The 16,758-nt window shown below is 30.1% G+C and overlaps 1 protein-coding gene across 1 annotated transcript in view; it reads right to left on the reverse strand.

The window, feature by feature from the left end:
• mcc (MCC regulator of WNT signaling pathway) overlaps positions 1 to 16,449 on the reverse strand; it is a 100,370-nt gene extending 83,921 nt beyond the window's left edge. Inside the window, 3 exon segments of the mRNA XM_042751867.1 lie at positions 12,465 to 12,694; positions 14,286 to 14,530; positions 16,293 to 16,449. Coding sequence (XP_042607801.1) covers positions 12,465 to 12,694; positions 14,286 to 14,530; positions 16,293 to 16,408 — 591 coding nt within the window. The 5' untranslated portion in view covers positions 16,409 to 16,449.
• Positions 16,450 to 16,758: the final 309 nt, after the last annotated feature.

Raw genomic sequence — 16,758 nt, forward strand, 5'->3', positions numbered from 1 at the left:
TTGAATTGAATGCTGTGTTTTAACAATCTATGATTTATAATTATTTAATACTAATTTAAATGATGAGACAATAATAATAATTTAAAATGATTATAAAATTATTTAAAATACAGTATTGCATTATAAGTTGCTATATTTTATTTGTTGAGACAATAATAATAATTTATATTTACTGCATATATATATATATATATAATTTATAATTTTAATATTAATTTATAATAATTTACATACATTTAAATTAATAATTGTTGATAAATACTAATTCATTTAAAAATAATTATAAATTATCAAAAACATATTTAATACTTAAAAAATGTATTTAAAAATATGCAATATAAAACATTTAAATATTCAATGCATACATTAACATACATTTATGTAAATAACATATTGAATAATATGTTGCATTTTATATTAAATAATTAAAATGAATAAATATTTCATTGATATATTTTAAATAAATAAATAAGCATTATACTCCCAAAACTGCCATAAAAGCACCATTAAAAAGTATCATAAATGTCATTATTCACTATTTGCTGTTTTTAAAGATTTACACTTACACACTTTTAAACAATCTGCAAAACGATGCCACGCACCAGATTAGACATTAATAATCAAAAGTGACCAAAGACAAATCAAACAAACCTAGTTTTAAATAAAAAAATTAATGTTTTTATGAAGAAATTTTTTAGTTTTAGGTAGGCTTTTTTAATTTAAGTTAATAATTTTTAATTTTAATTACTTAAGTATCAAAAGTTATAAATGAATAAATATTACACAATATAGCAAGTTGTATACAACAAGTATTTCTGTTGTGATGCTTCTGGTCCTTTTTTTGTTCCTGACATGCTTTGGTCACCATTCACTTTCACTGTACAAAACAGAGCTGCGTTAACATTCTGCTAAATATCTGCCTTTGTTTCGCACAGAAGAAACTCAGTCATACAGCTTTGAAACGGCATGAAAGTGAGCAAACGATGACAGACTGATCATTTTTAGGCGCACTGTCCCTTTAACGCCCAGCCTCTGATGGTTTATTGGTGTTTGCTCATTGTTTTCCTCACGCTGGCCGAGATCCAGGACTTTCTCTGCCGTTTCTCTGGATGAGGCTCTTAAGCAGATTATATCGCTCTCCTGGCACAGACTCGTGTAACGGACTTAATCATAGGTGTGTGTCACTGTGTCTTCATCAAACACTCTGTCAGAAGCAATGAAAAACACCCTGCATCAATCTCACAGCATGCTGGATTTACATGAGTTTTTACGGGTAAAAAGAGTCGAATACTGATGTTAAACATGACAGTGTTATATAATGATTTCAACAGCTCCCTCTAGTGAAGCAATAAGGTGGATATTTCTCCAAAAAAAACAAAGTTTAGTCACCGTTTGCCAGTTATAACACAAAACACACTCCAGATCATTATTCACATCCATGCAGATCATCTCACAGCTATATAACACACACACATTCAAGGTCTGATATTTTTGGTTTTTGGCAAACAAGCAGGCGCACTTCCTGCGAGAAACAAGAAGAGTTGAAGCTCAGAAACACAAAAACACTCTCTCTGATGAATAATTCACGAACTTACTGAACCCTGTCAGCAACTCTCATCATCACTACACTGTTACTGACGCCTTCAATCCTCATCTTTAGTTTATTCTTCTTAATTACTTGTTTGTTTGAAGTCGCTTTTATTTATTCCTTCCAGAAATCAGTTCAGAAATCACTTGAGTGAAACATTTACTCTGCTGTTAATTTAACTCATTCTTGTAGTCTGTTTGTACTGTTTTCTTAATTGTTTATTGCTAATTTCTTAAGCATCTTGTTCCATATATCATGTAATGAACACAGTAAATGTAATGTATTAAAATTAATTTATAGGGATAATAACAAAAAAATAGAAAAAATAGTTATAAATATATAATATATAATAAAAATACAAATAAAATATAATCCATATATCATGTAATGAACATATATATACTATATATTATATATATATATATATATATATATATACTATTATATATATCAAATAATACTATCCCCCAATATATAATAACAATAAAAATTAAAAATAAAATCTAAAGTATTATATGTGTGGTGTGTGTAGATATATCCCCCCCCCTTATATACCCTCCCCCCCCCCCCCCCAATTATATATATCTATATATACCCCTATATATATAGATATATATACACCAAATTGAAATATATGAAATATAAATATTTTAAATATATTTTAAAAAGTAAAATATATTAAAAGAAAAATTATTATATCTGAATTTATAATTGAAAGACAAAGAACATTATAAATATGTAATAACAATAAAAATAAAATCTAAAGTATTATATGTAAATATATATAATTTAAAATATAAATATTTTAAATATATTTAAAAAAGTAAAATATATTAAAAGAAAAGGTATTATATCTGAATTTAAAGTTGAAAGATAAGATATTATTTTTAAAAAACTATATTAAGAAATAAAATATTTATAAATATGTTAAAATTAATCTCTCTCTCTCTCTCTCTCTCTCTCTATATAGATATTATATATATATATATATATATATATGAAAATATTTCATATTTAAAATGTAAAATGTAAAATATACTAAATGTAATATAAAAATGACTACATCTGAACGATGAATGAGATTCTTGTGTAATTAATATCTCAGATAAAACTGGACTGTAATGGACACATGATATTTGTTCATTAACGAGTCTCCACACGAGCATGTCCCTGACTGAAACAGATTCCAGTAGCAACACATAATATACTGTATATATCTATAACAGCAGTGCAGCTCCAACGACCTGAACGCTTCCTTCTCCAGTTCTTACCCCACCGCCATTAAAACCTCTCAGCCTTTAAACGTCCCACAAACCCCTCCGTACCGCTGATCTCATCAAGACACACGCGTCCAGTATCACTGATACACACAATAACTCTCACAATACAGAACACACTCCAGCGTCTTTACCCAGCATTCACCGGTGCAAACACACACAGGCCTCACACAAGACTCAATATGATTTGTCTGATTCAGGTTTCGAGTACAAACAGTAAACAGGTATGCAGTTTCATGTCAGAGATACACATTTGCTGTGTAGACAATAAGACAAACAGCACAAAAATCATATTCTTAATGAGTAATTTTGTCTTTTTTTCCAGTTAAAACATACACTGCAAAAATTTCACAATTAATTATAATGAAATGGCATGTAGTTCATAGAATTAAACGTACAACTCTGATGTAGAAAATGTACTCTAATAAGCTTTATTCATAACTTCGAAAAATGTTTTACATCGTAAAAACCCTTAAAAAATTAATTGAGAAGCAACACTGCATAAGAAAAAGATTTAAAAATTTTTAACTTAACTTTAATTTATAATGACTGCTGCATAATCCTAGCGCTGCTGTCTGCACTTTAATGCTAATCAAATAACAAAAGACTAAAGATCGCACACGATTCCTGACTAAATAACTTTTGTAACTTTCATAAGTGTAGCAGACCTCATCTGAATGATGACCAAAACTTTACAGATGTTTTATTAAGTTTATTGCGTCCTTTTTCACTCCAAAAAATAAATAAATAAATAAATAAAAAAATCACCATAAGAGCTAAACAAAACACATCAGGAGAAGTGCACATTAAACTCTCTTCTCAGTTGCATTATCATCAACATACAGCGAATTACACAAAACACTTATTACAACTAACACTCAACAAACATATACAAATCTCATGCCTTTTCAGGGGGTGCTTAATAAACTTACAAACTTTAAATATGAAGAACTGCGTGCTTTCGCTACCCATATAGCTCCGTAGACTAGAAAACATGTCAAAATAAAAGTCCCACCTTATTAAAAGAGATATCATACATATTTAAACATTATATTTAATGTGTTCGTTTATGTCCAATATTAGTGTTAAACTGATGGACTTTAAATTGAAATCTACTATTGATTTTTCCATCACACAAGATTTGCAGAATGGATGACAAAGAACACACTTCCGCGCTCCGATGCTTCAATACACAAAAAAAATGTCAACAGAGAAAAAAAACGCGCGAAATATGACAGCTGCGTCCGACTATATATCAACTAGCTAAGTTTTACAATACAGTATTTTTACATTTGATTACCAGTAGGTTAGCTGAACCGTATATAATTTTATATTATTGAGTGATTCCATAGGTCTCTCTCTCTCACGCACCTGCAATCGGTTTAAAACACCAAATAGTTTTTATGCTATGGACAAGAACAAAGAGTCTTCTCGCTTGCTCCACCGATGCACGATAATATGTGTATCGGTCGATCTGATCTGAATTTGAAAAAATGACCATCTATCACCCAACATGTTTTTTTTTTGTTTTTTTATGACCCAACCCAACCCGCCCCGCAAATAAAGTGACAATTTCTTTATCCGACCCGCGGGTAACCCACGCATCACTAATATATACACATACACACAATTTTTTTTTTTTTAAATGTGTTATATGTTAACGTTATATAGACAACAAATTAAGATTTTTTTTTTTTCAAATATGACACGTCAATGTATTTTCCTGAAACATATGGAGGGCAACACATATTAACATATTTAAAAATTTATCTAATTATATTTTTAAAATATATTTTCAAAAATATTTAAAAATTGTCAAATTATATTGACAAAACACACACACACACCAACATATATATATATGTTGGCTACAATTTGCCTAATATTATTTGCTGTAATAGTTAAAGTGTAAAAAATCTTGCAGTACAGCAAAATCAATACAATAATAAAATTACACACACACACACACACATACACATATAGGTATATAATATATATATATATATATATATATATATAATTAATAGATTAATTATTAAATTAAAAATTATTAAACATTAAAATTAACAATTTTTTAATATATATTTTGCCTGGAAATTAAGTCAAAAAATTCTAATTAAAGACTTATGAAGTACTCATTTTTTGCAGTGAAGGAGCCGTGACTCCGGCATTCTGGTAAGATAATTATACACAGTAACTGTGTGTGTGTGTGTTTGTGTGTGTGTGTGTGTGTGTGTGTGTGTGTGTGTGTTTGTGTGTTTATTTCCAAGGGCAAGAGAGGAAACAGCATTCACATTCATCATTTCAGACCATTCCCGTGGTGAGCGTTCGTCTTTTCATCCGTCCTCTAAAGGATAAAACACACGTCTGGCCTTTAAAACGAGCAGCCTTCACAACGGCTGAAGAAAAACTGCTTGAAGCAGCACAACTGCGTCTGAAGGACACAAAGGTGAAAGAGACCATAAACCTGCGGCAAACTCAATATATAATGAGGCTACAGAGCCAAACGAGACAAACTAACACACTATGAAGGCATCTCAAAGTGAGCCGTGCTACACAAACAGAGCGATCTTTCTGACCTGATGCCTTTTCCCAACCAGACACAACAGTTTTCTGTCCTCACCTAGAACACAAATCTGTGTCATTTCTGAGCCACCAGCAGCTACGGAAAAGAAAAATAATACCAATAATATTTAGAAAAGCATCATTCTGGTCACCAATAACATATTTATTTTTTTGGTATAAAATGAAATAAGATTATTACATTAAATGATATCTTTTTTCTTTTTCATTATATATTTTAAATTTTTTTTTTTAATTAAATCTTTAAAATGTTGTTTTTTTTATTGATTTTTAATACACATTGTTTCCAAGGAGCCCATACAGCTCTTTTTTTTTTTTTTGGGGGGGGGGCAAAAATATATTTTAAATATATGCTAAGAAATATATATATATTTTTAATTTAAAATATATTTAGTTTAAACCTTCCTATACCAAAATATATTTTAAAATGTATTTCAGGAAGCCTACTGAAAATATATAATTTAGTCTAAATGCAAACATGATAAAAAAAAATATATTTAGTTTAAAAATTAATATAACAAAATATATTTACATAACCTAATAGAGATCAAGATTTATAATGATTTAATCAAATGATTTTTTGAAACATTGTAAAGTATATTACTTTTGTATAACATTTATTCAAAACAGACAGGTTAAACAGAACAAATAAAGCTTTTGTTCAAAAGTGACATATATAAATGTATTTTCTTGGATTGAATATATGTGAATTTGTTTTAATGCTTTTAAAAATACATTTATATTTTTTTAAATATATTTTCAATAATATGGTCAAAAATATATTGGTAGAAAATATTTACATAAACATATTTCAGCATTTTTTTTATATATATATATGAAAATATTTAAATATTGTATTTTCTCTTAATGTCTTCATGCCTTATAGTCTCATTTAGCAATGACCCTGGAGCACAAAAAACTGCTCTCTAGATATGCAACAACTGTTTAAAAAACAGCCAAATGAGTCGACCAATGCAACCAAGCAGAAACAAATAAAAACAAGTGCCCGAAAAATATCCTTTTTGATTTATGTCCTAATTTTCTGTTTGAATGAATTTTATCTGCATGGTTTGAATTTTTTAGGTAATTTGTTTTGTTGAGAGAAAGTGTTTACGACAAGCACACACACACTTAACGAAGCTGATAATGAGATGAAGCTCAGTGGTGTGTAACAGTCATGAATCAGCGGTGACAGATGAGGGGGAGCTGATGGGATTGCTGGATCTTGTTGTGTTAAGCACATTGGGAAGCTGGGATCAGTCAGCATTTCCAGGTTCGCTGAATAACTTTAACTAGAATTCTGAGTTACTAAAGACATTCTTTACTTTAAACCGTTGCTTCTGGCTAAAACAGGTTCGCCATAACTGAGCACCCTTTAAGCAATTTTATTTTTTTGGTTGAACCTCTTACCTTTCGTCCGACAGTCCACTTTGTTCTGGTATCGGGGCCCTATGATTTATGTGTCCCCGTGCATGGACTCTCCGCGTCCCGTCCACCCCCCCCCCCCTACCACCTCCCCCCTCCCGTTTCTCTGTCGGTGTTGACACATGTCACCGCTTTTGGCACTATGTTGCCCCTTGTTTGGGCCCTGCAGCCTTGGGTTCCCTCCCCCCGCACTGCCTCGCTCCCTTACCCCTGCTTGTCACCCCTCAACCGCATTCACCGTTTCCCAAAGATAAAAAAAAAAAAAATACAACTAAAACTTCAATTTTCTATGTAGCGTGGAATGTCACAGATTTTGGCAAATGTTGACATTTTTGGGAAAATGCAGAATTTGGGTTAAATAAAAAGGATTTCATAGATCCCTAAAAATGTATTTTTTAAAAAAAAAATAATTCAAAGTTTCCTCCTTTTAATAATTTTTTTTTATGTAATTTAATTTAAAGTTTGATTCTTTTAATAAATTTAAATGGGAAAAAAAGAATCCAGAAAAAAAGAAAAGAAAAAAACAGAATCCAGGAAAATTAAAAACGGGGAAAAAAAACAGAATCCTGAAAAGAAGAAGAAGAAAAAAAACTGAATCCAGAAAAAATTTTAATGAAAAAAAAAAGAATCCAGAAAAAATTATTTGAAAAAAAAAAAATAAAAATGATTTTTGAATTTCTGACTTTTGGAATAAATAACATGAATTTCAAAAGGTCTTTTTTAACTCAGTTTTTGTGTGCAATCTTTGTGCATTTGACTGTATATTTATATACAAAACACAAAATAAGACTAAAACAACCAATAAAATGCCACTAAACTACTTAGTAAATGTCATATGACGTTGCTAAAAATCACATTATTTTGTGTATTTGGTGTAATGCAATGTGTTTATGCGGTTTAAGGTAAAAAACAAAAAACAAAAAAAAACACATTATTTTCCACATACTGTACAGTGGTTATTGTTTCTCCTCTATTCCCCGCCTTTTGGAAAAGCGTTGATTTTTACAAAGCTCAACGTTCTGAAAAGCGCAGTGTGCTCTGATTGGCCAGCTATCCAGTGCGTCATACTGTACAGTGGTTATTGTTTTGCTCTGATTGGCCAGCTATTCAGTGCGTTGTGATTGGCAGGGAGGGTATTTGAGTTGTTCTGTTATGTATCATATGTAAATTGCGCTGCTGATTTTTGGTTGTGTCCTTTTTGCTGTTCTGGAACAAAGAAGTTCAATCTGGACTCAGCGTGATCTTCTGCAGACTGGACAGACTGAAGATGATTTACAAGTCGCTCCACTAAACGTGGCTTTGACGGATGGCCTACATGCATTAGTGAGGTGGGGACATTAGCGCTCGGGGCAGAACGCAGCGCTCAGCAGATAATGTCTGTAATGAAATCTGGGCTCTAAGTGGAGGATGAAGTGACAGAGAGACAGAGAGGTTTAAATACCAGCAGAGAGACGGCAGATCTTCAACATCCACCCAATATACAGCAGGAGCTGAAGACGCTTTCTCCAGCAGAGAGACGGCAGGTCTTCAACATCCAAGATCATACAGACTATCAGAGGTTCTCAGAAAGAGAAAAACAAGAAAGAAAAGCTTTAAACCCTCTTACTGTTAATAAAGTCCGTCAACAACTACAGCAGTGTTGATTGACACATAAACAATTACAATCAGGTAGATTAGAACTGTGATATAGCTCATTTCAAATAACACTATGAATAAACATGGAGGCACACAATTATATTCGTCTACAAAACTGATTTCAATCATTAAAAAAAAAAAAACAACAAAAAAAAAAAACTTCAGATCAAAAGGTTTTAAGATCATAAGAAACAAATTCAGTAATAGTGTGATAGAGTGTTTATTAAACTACTTAACAAAATTGTTTTATTATTAAATACATATGATAATCAGTAGATAGTAACTGATAGGTTATATTAGTTTTTGAGTTAACTAATTATTAGTTAATGTAAGTTTGTGTAAGCTCAGCTCCATTAAATAATATTAACAAATACAACATTTTTTTATGTTAGTCATGTATCAACAAATGTTAAAATTAACATTAACTAAGATTAATAAATGAATCAATTATTTTAGAATTATTAACAAACAGAAAAATGAAACTTTATTGTTAATTCAAGTTAATTAATGCACTTAACTCATGAAAAAAACATGAAACTATATAGAAAAAAAAGGAACTTTGTTCCCAAATAACTTTTTTGTTTCACAAAACACAACTATATAGAAAAAAAAGGAACTTTGTTCCCAAATAACTTTTTTGTTTAAAAAAACAAAACAAAAACATATCAGATTTTTTTCTCTCTATTTTCTCTGTTTCTCACTTATATAGTAAAAAAACCCACAAAAACATCTTTAAAGCTCAATAAAAACTAAGAGCTGTCACCTAAGGAACAAGACCGAGAAAAACTGTAAAACTACAGCCTGAATCCAACTAAGCAAAAACATACACATGCACCTCCTTACACAAATCTAACTCACAACCGGACAGTATTTATGTTAAACAGAGTTAAGCGAGAGTTTCGTCTCCTAATAATCAAAGAACCTAAACAACCAAGGAGCAGCACACAACACAAGCACCGCTTCGAATGTACAACAATACCGAACAAGATAAAAACAGCTGCAGTATGGATCTGTTCATGGAGAACGAAGTAAATCAAACCTGACAAAGCATGTAAAAAAATGTGTGGTAATAAAAGCATGTAAAAACACACACTGGTAATGTCCTCTCTAATGATTCGATACAACGTTACTGCCGTAACCAGATCTGGAGAATACATGGCGGCAAATTGCATCTTGTTCAATCGCTGTAATGAATATGTATTACAGATAAAGCAATGAATCGCATGAATTCTGACGAGAACATGTCCTGCTCATGTTTTACTTCACAATAACATGAAAAAATTAATCCTTGGAGACATTAAACCAATATAAACAAACAATACACATTTTATATACTTTAATGATTATTATTATTATTAATAATAATAATAATACCAATGTTATTAACAAAATATTATTAACACACGTTTTATTTAACTTTATTATTTATTTTTAATTGTTATTATTAATAATTAAATGTTATTATTAATGTTTTTGATAAAATTATGTTTCTTAATATTTTTACTAAATACATTTATATTATATATAATATAAATATTATTAAATTTTTTTTATATAAATTATATATATTATTAATTTTATTTTTTTTAATTTTTTTTTATTGTTATCATTATTATTAATAAATTTTTATTGTTTTTTTTTTAATTTTTTTTTTATAATATTTATATATTATGATAATATTTTTTATATTTTTATAAACAAACATATTATGTACTGTAAGTTATTATTAATATTATTTTCAGTATTAATAAATTTTATTCACAAATATTTTTTATTTTTTTTAAAGATTTTTTTATTTTTTGTATTTTTTTATTTATATTTTTTTAAAAAAGTCGTTAGTATATTAACTAGGTATATATTGTACTGTATATACCATAAAATAAATTTAGTATATTATATATATATATATAGAATATATATATGTATATATATATAGATATATATATATATATATATTATACACTATTAATAAACTATAAATGTATAAATATAAAAGATGTGTATGCATATATATTTTATATTTATACATTTTATGTAATAAGCTATTATTTTTTTGATGAAGATAATTATGTACAGTAATGAGATTATAGCGGTTAAATGTGCACAATTGACAAAAACATACTTTGTTCTTGGATCAGAATAAAGGCAGACGCTGAACAAGAGAGCACTGATGAGCAGATGTTACAACAAACGCCCGCTGACAGCACTTCATTCATCTTCATTCATGTCAGAACAACATGATATACTTCACCTGTTCCCCTCGTGACAAAGCCTTCAGATCAGTTAAAAGCTCTCATCAGGAAATTAAACTGCTTTCAGTGAATAAAAGAGCAAACAAAGGAATGAAACCACTGAGATCAGATCCACTGCGGGGCGATAACCTCACAGCGCCACCTACAGACTCACTAACACACCGCATCCAGCTGAACCAAGGGCCAGGACATGATGACATACTAACCCAGAATACAGATCAAAAGTGCAGTTATGACATACTAATTCAGAATTATGAGACCAAAAGTTAAAATTATATGTTATTAATTATTGATTTTTGATTATTTTACCAATTGTTAAAATTTATATTTTAGTTCATTAGTTGAAATGATGAAAATTCATAAATGAGATAAAAAAAAATTAAATTTTGTGGCTTATTTATTCATAAATGAATAGTAATTTAATAGTTATATTAAATTTAAATTATGAGATGAAATTATGATTTATAATGAATTATGATAATCTCACAATTGTGAAGTCATAATTATATATTTTTATAACAATTGATAATCTCACGATTGTGAAGTTATAATTTAATTTATAAATTTAATTTAATACTATGATAATCTCACGATAGTTGCAATTCTGACAATTCATAATTGAGACCAAAAGTTGAAATGATGAAAATTCATAAATGAGATAAAAAATTTAAAATATGACTAATTTATAATTATGAGATCAAAAGTCAAAATTGTGGCATACTTATTCATAAATGAGAAATTATGACATAGGCCTACTAAATTTAAATTATGAGATGAAATTATGATTTATAATGAATTATGATAATCTTACGATTGTGAAGTCATAATTATATATTTTTATACTAATAAAGTTAATATTAGTCTTTGCTTTATCTAAAAATTTCAAATTAGTATGTCATAATTTCAAATTGTATGCTATAATTTCGACTAATTATAATTTGCCAAAGCATGATTTTTTTTTTTTATTTGGTGGAAATAGGCTTCCATACATTTTTGCCTCAAAAATCAAATCAAATAAATTAAGTCTGAATCTATTTTTAACCTATTGTAAAGACCAATAAAATGCACAGAGAAAAATTAAATTAATAAACGTAAGTGAGCAGGCGGTTATAAATTTCTTTAATTCTGTAATAATTTTTTTTTTTTTAATTTAAATCAGCAAAAATTAAATCCAGTACAACAAATACTACCGTAATATACCTCATTGCCATGAAGGAAAAAATATTATTTGTTTTGTAAATTATCTATACCTCTTCATAGTATTTGTTGTACTTCCTTACATTTGTGCCGATTTAAATAAAATATATAGCCATTTTATTTATTATTATAGCTTAAAATATATATTTAATTATTTTTATATTTTATTTTTTATTTTTGATTAGTATGTTTATTTTTTTTGTATTTTAATATTTTTTTAAATAATAATAATTATAATAAATAATTATTTAAGTAAGTAATATTTTTTGTGTTTGTTATTATTATTTTACTTTTTTTTTTTTTTTTGAGGTAGAAAAAGCATTAGTATGTACAAAAATGCAAAAAATCTGGCATCACGCCTGGTTAGATCAGGTCCATCATATTCACATCGCACTGAAATTCCCAAACACATCACAAGCAGCTCATCACTATAATGCAATAACCACATGAAATCAACTAATTCAACCAACCAAACAAAGCCAGCTGTTAAACAGCGGTCAGACTCACAGTGTTGGCCAGTTCCAGGTAGCTTCCACCCAGAGCCCCGCTGCGGCCGGACGGATGCTGGGACAAGAGCTTGTGAAGTCCAGCCGAAGGCTCCAGAACACTGGGCTGATCCAGAAGTTTCCGGAGTAAGAGTGAGCTCTGCTGCGGAGGATGCACTTGTGTTGGAGACTGCAGGTCTGGACTCTGTAAGTCTCGAGCTCCAGAATCAAACTCCCAGCTCTCACGAGCGCCTGCGTGAACAACACAAACAGAACAGAAATATGGGATGCCAGACAAAAAGACTGAGAACTTAATGAGGGATAGAACTACAATCCCATGAACCACTGCGAAAGAACAACAGAGGAAGATAAAACTCTCAATTTAAAGTTGTTATTTATGCATATAGAAAAATATATTGTAAGCTTATTGCAAAATGTGAAAATATCTATACAAATATTTCAGTGTTTTGAGAGTGTGGTGAGACTGACTCTATTATGCCAGAATCATGGGTAATGTAATTAGTCTTGCTTGGTATTGTGCTGTTATTATGATTTTTTTAAGTTATTTTTGGATTAATATGGATTATAAAAAATTATTTGACATTATTTGAGATCATAGTAGGTCTGTGTTTGTATGTCTTTTATATACTTATATGGAATTAGTTTATATTTGTCAGTTAACGCTAATAAAAATGTGTGATTTTTAATAGAAAAAAATAAAACTGTTGCACTCTATATTTTCAGTCACTGTCCATTATTGCTAAAAAAATGCAAAAATAAAACAAAAAATGTTTTCAAATTTGTCTATTACTGCTAAAAAAAATGCTGATTTTTAATGCAAAAAACACACTCTATATTTTTGCTCTAAAAATTTAATTTTTTTTGCTACCCAAAAATCAAAACTGTTGCAGGATTTTTGTCTAGTTTTTTTTATGCTACTAAAAAAAAAAAAAAAAAAACACTGTTGCACACTATTTTGTCAATTATTGCTAATAAAAATTGTATTTTTATCACAAAAATTATACTGTTGCACTCTACATTTTCGCTTATTAATGCTAATAAAAATGTGTGATTTTTAATAGAAAAAAATAAAACTGTTGCACTCTATATTTTCATTCACTGTCCATTATTGCTAATAAAAATGCATGTTTTTAAAATAAAACAAAATTATACTGTTGCACTATATTTTTTGTCTATTACTGCTAATAGAAATGCATGATTTTTAATGCAAAAAGACACTGTTGCACTCTATTTTGTTAATTACTGCTAATAAAAATGTGATTTTTAATACAAAAAAATAAAACTGTTGCACTCTATATTTTTGTCTATTAATGCTAATAAAATGCAGGATTTTTATGCAAAATAAAAACACTGTTGCACACTATTTTGTCAATTATTGCTAATAAAAATGTGTATATTTTTGTCTATTAATGCTAATAAAATCTACATTCTGGCTTATTAATGCTAATAAAAATGTGTGATTTTTAATACAAAAAATGTATAGTTGCACTGTATTTTTGTCCATTATTGTTAATAATATTTTTTAATACAAATATTATTTTTGCACTTTATATTTTTGTCTATTAATGCTAATAACAATGTGTGATTTTTAATCTTAAAATTATACTAATAATATGTGTTTTTTTATTCAATTAATGATGATTTAGTTGTGATTAAGTCATTGTCCATAATGCGCTTGATAAATTATGTTTTTTTCTATATTATTACACACACAAAAAAAATGTATTTATTAAAAGGACATAACATTCAAGGTAATTGCTCTGAAAAACTCATTTTAGATTTAGTTGAGATCTGGACAGGAGAATCATGGTAGAGAACATACCTAGACTGTTCTCGCTGCTGGTGGGCCAGGAGGACACGTGTTCGTGAAGTGTCCTCTTCTCCGAGTCGCTGGACACCAGGGATAGCTGGCCTTCCTCCTTGCGGATCTCGTTGACCAGCTGCATGCGGCAGCGTGTGAAGTCTTCGAAGGAGATCTTTCCTCGCTCGTCGGAGCCGAGCTGCCCCATGATCTCTGCCACCGAATCCTCCATGTTCAGCTGCCGGCAGACCATCAGCAGATCATTCCTGACCGACACAGAGAGAGACACAGAAGCTTGAGATTCAAGAGAGTGGCAATGAGATCCTATTTTATCCATGTCATCCAAAACTGACACAAAAGCATGAAAAGGTGTCTGTATCAGCAGGATATTTTCTTAAAGAGAGTGGCAATGAGATCCTCTAATGTTTCACAATCACCTTCAGTCGTGAAATATCAAATCTAGATGACACACTAAATTCAATCACTTGCTGACCAATGGATGCTCTGCAGTGAATGGGTGCCGTCAGAATAAGAGTCAAACAGCTGATAAAAACATCACAATAATCCACAAGTAATCCACAGCACTCCAGTCCATCAGTGAACATCTGGAGAAGACAAAAGATGAAACAAAATCCAGCATTAAGACGTTTTTAACTAAAATACATAGAGTTTTCATAATCCATAATAAATCCAGAATTAAGACTTTTTCATGTCTAAAACGTCTCTCACATCAAAATCCAGACACATATTTGTTTAGAGCTGTTTAAACGCTGATAAAAACATCACAATAATTCTACTGATTCACACCAGAACACTTTTTCACTGGAGGAAGTGTTATTATGGATTATAGACTTGTATTTCTCGCTGGATTTGTTTCAGCTTTTGTCTTCTCCAGATGTTAACTGCTGGACTGGAGTGCTGTGGTTTACTTGTTGATTATTGTGATGTTTTTTTAAGCTGTTTGTTATTTTGTTGTTTTTATCAGATGTTTGGACTCTCATTCTGACGTCTCATTCACATCTACTTTTGTGCAAATCTGATGAAGAAACAAACTCATCCTGATCTCGGATGACCTGAAGGTGAGGACATTTTCAGAAACTTCTATATTTTTGGGGTGAACGACTCCTTTAAGGCATTATGTATGAAACAGCTGACAGACAATATGGCTTCACATTTCTCATAATTCACAGTTTACTTTACGCTTGTTAAACATCATGCATAAAGAATTGCTATAAAAAGTGAATATAAAAAAAAAAACTAAAATATAAAATGTAACACAAAGCTTCTGAATGATTTTTATGACCTGAATTTTTGAATGATTTTCATGACATGTTTTGGCCGAGAAAGTTTCATGATTTTTTATTTTTAAAAATTGGTTTTTTTTGTATCTATATCTGAACACATTTCACGTGTTTTTGTTTGTGCATCTTTCTGTTTTACATTTTGCATCCAATGCAATGACATTTAGACATTTTTAAGAGTTATTTTATGTTTCCAAATACTTTTGAAACAGATGCATGTATTTTTTTTTTAACGATATAAACCTCTTTTATATTTAATCACATCGAAGCATCTTCTTTAGCAAAGAATAAGACAAAGTGCTTTTTTAAATCAGTTCTGATGCCACTAATACCACCTCTTCAGAATCACTTTAATTCATCAAATTACAGAAATGCATGTAAAGCGTCTCGCCGTCTAGACGAGAAAAACTATCAGAATTTAAGCACTTTCAGCAAGTTTAGAAAAATGAAAAAGTGTAGAGGTGTAGGGTGAGAGGATTAAAGTCTTTTCGTAACTTCCGACGCTGAGCTCCAGCCTCGGGAGCGTCCAAACTAACTTCACACGTCTTGTTGTGTTTGTTTGCGCCCTTTGCACGAATTAAATCGTAATATCGTTGCTTTGCGATCGTTGATACAAACTAAAAACGCCCGTCACACCACCGCGCCCGTCCCGCTGCTCGGCTCAGCGAGTCTCCGGTGGTCATTCCGCACGTTAACGCGTCAGAGCGAGTTTGGTGTAGTTTCTGACCGGTTAATGTAGCCGTCTCCGTCCCCGTCACACGTCTGGAAGAGCCGCCGCACGCGCTCCTCCTCCGCGGTGCTGCACGAGTCGCTGCTGCCGCTCTCCTCCGCCGCCGCCATCATGATCGCAGGCGCGCGCACAAACGCGCTCCAAGGGTGTGCTAGGGTCAGAGCACTCTGGATTCGTTTAAAATGCTTTATCTAAAACGGCATATTCTTGTTAACTACTTTGCATATTGTAAAACATAACATATATTATATTATCCATTCCAAAACCTAAAAAGGGACTTGCAAAAGTAAGTAAAAAGTTAGTTTTATTGTACATAAATGTATATTTATTTTATTTTTAATAATATTTAATTTATTTTTATTCTGAATAATATTTAATAAAAATTTTATATTTATTTTATTAATTTTTATTTTATTTTTATTTTAATCTATTTAGAATAATATTTATTTTTAAATGTATTTAT

The sequence above is a fragment of the Cyprinus carpio genome, chromosome A5, assembly GCF_018340385.1.
Source record: "Cyprinus carpio isolate SPL01 chromosome A5, ASM1834038v1, whole genome shotgun sequence".
NCBI lineage: Eukaryota > Metazoa > Chordata > Actinopteri > Cypriniformes > Cyprinidae > Cyprinus > Cyprinus carpio.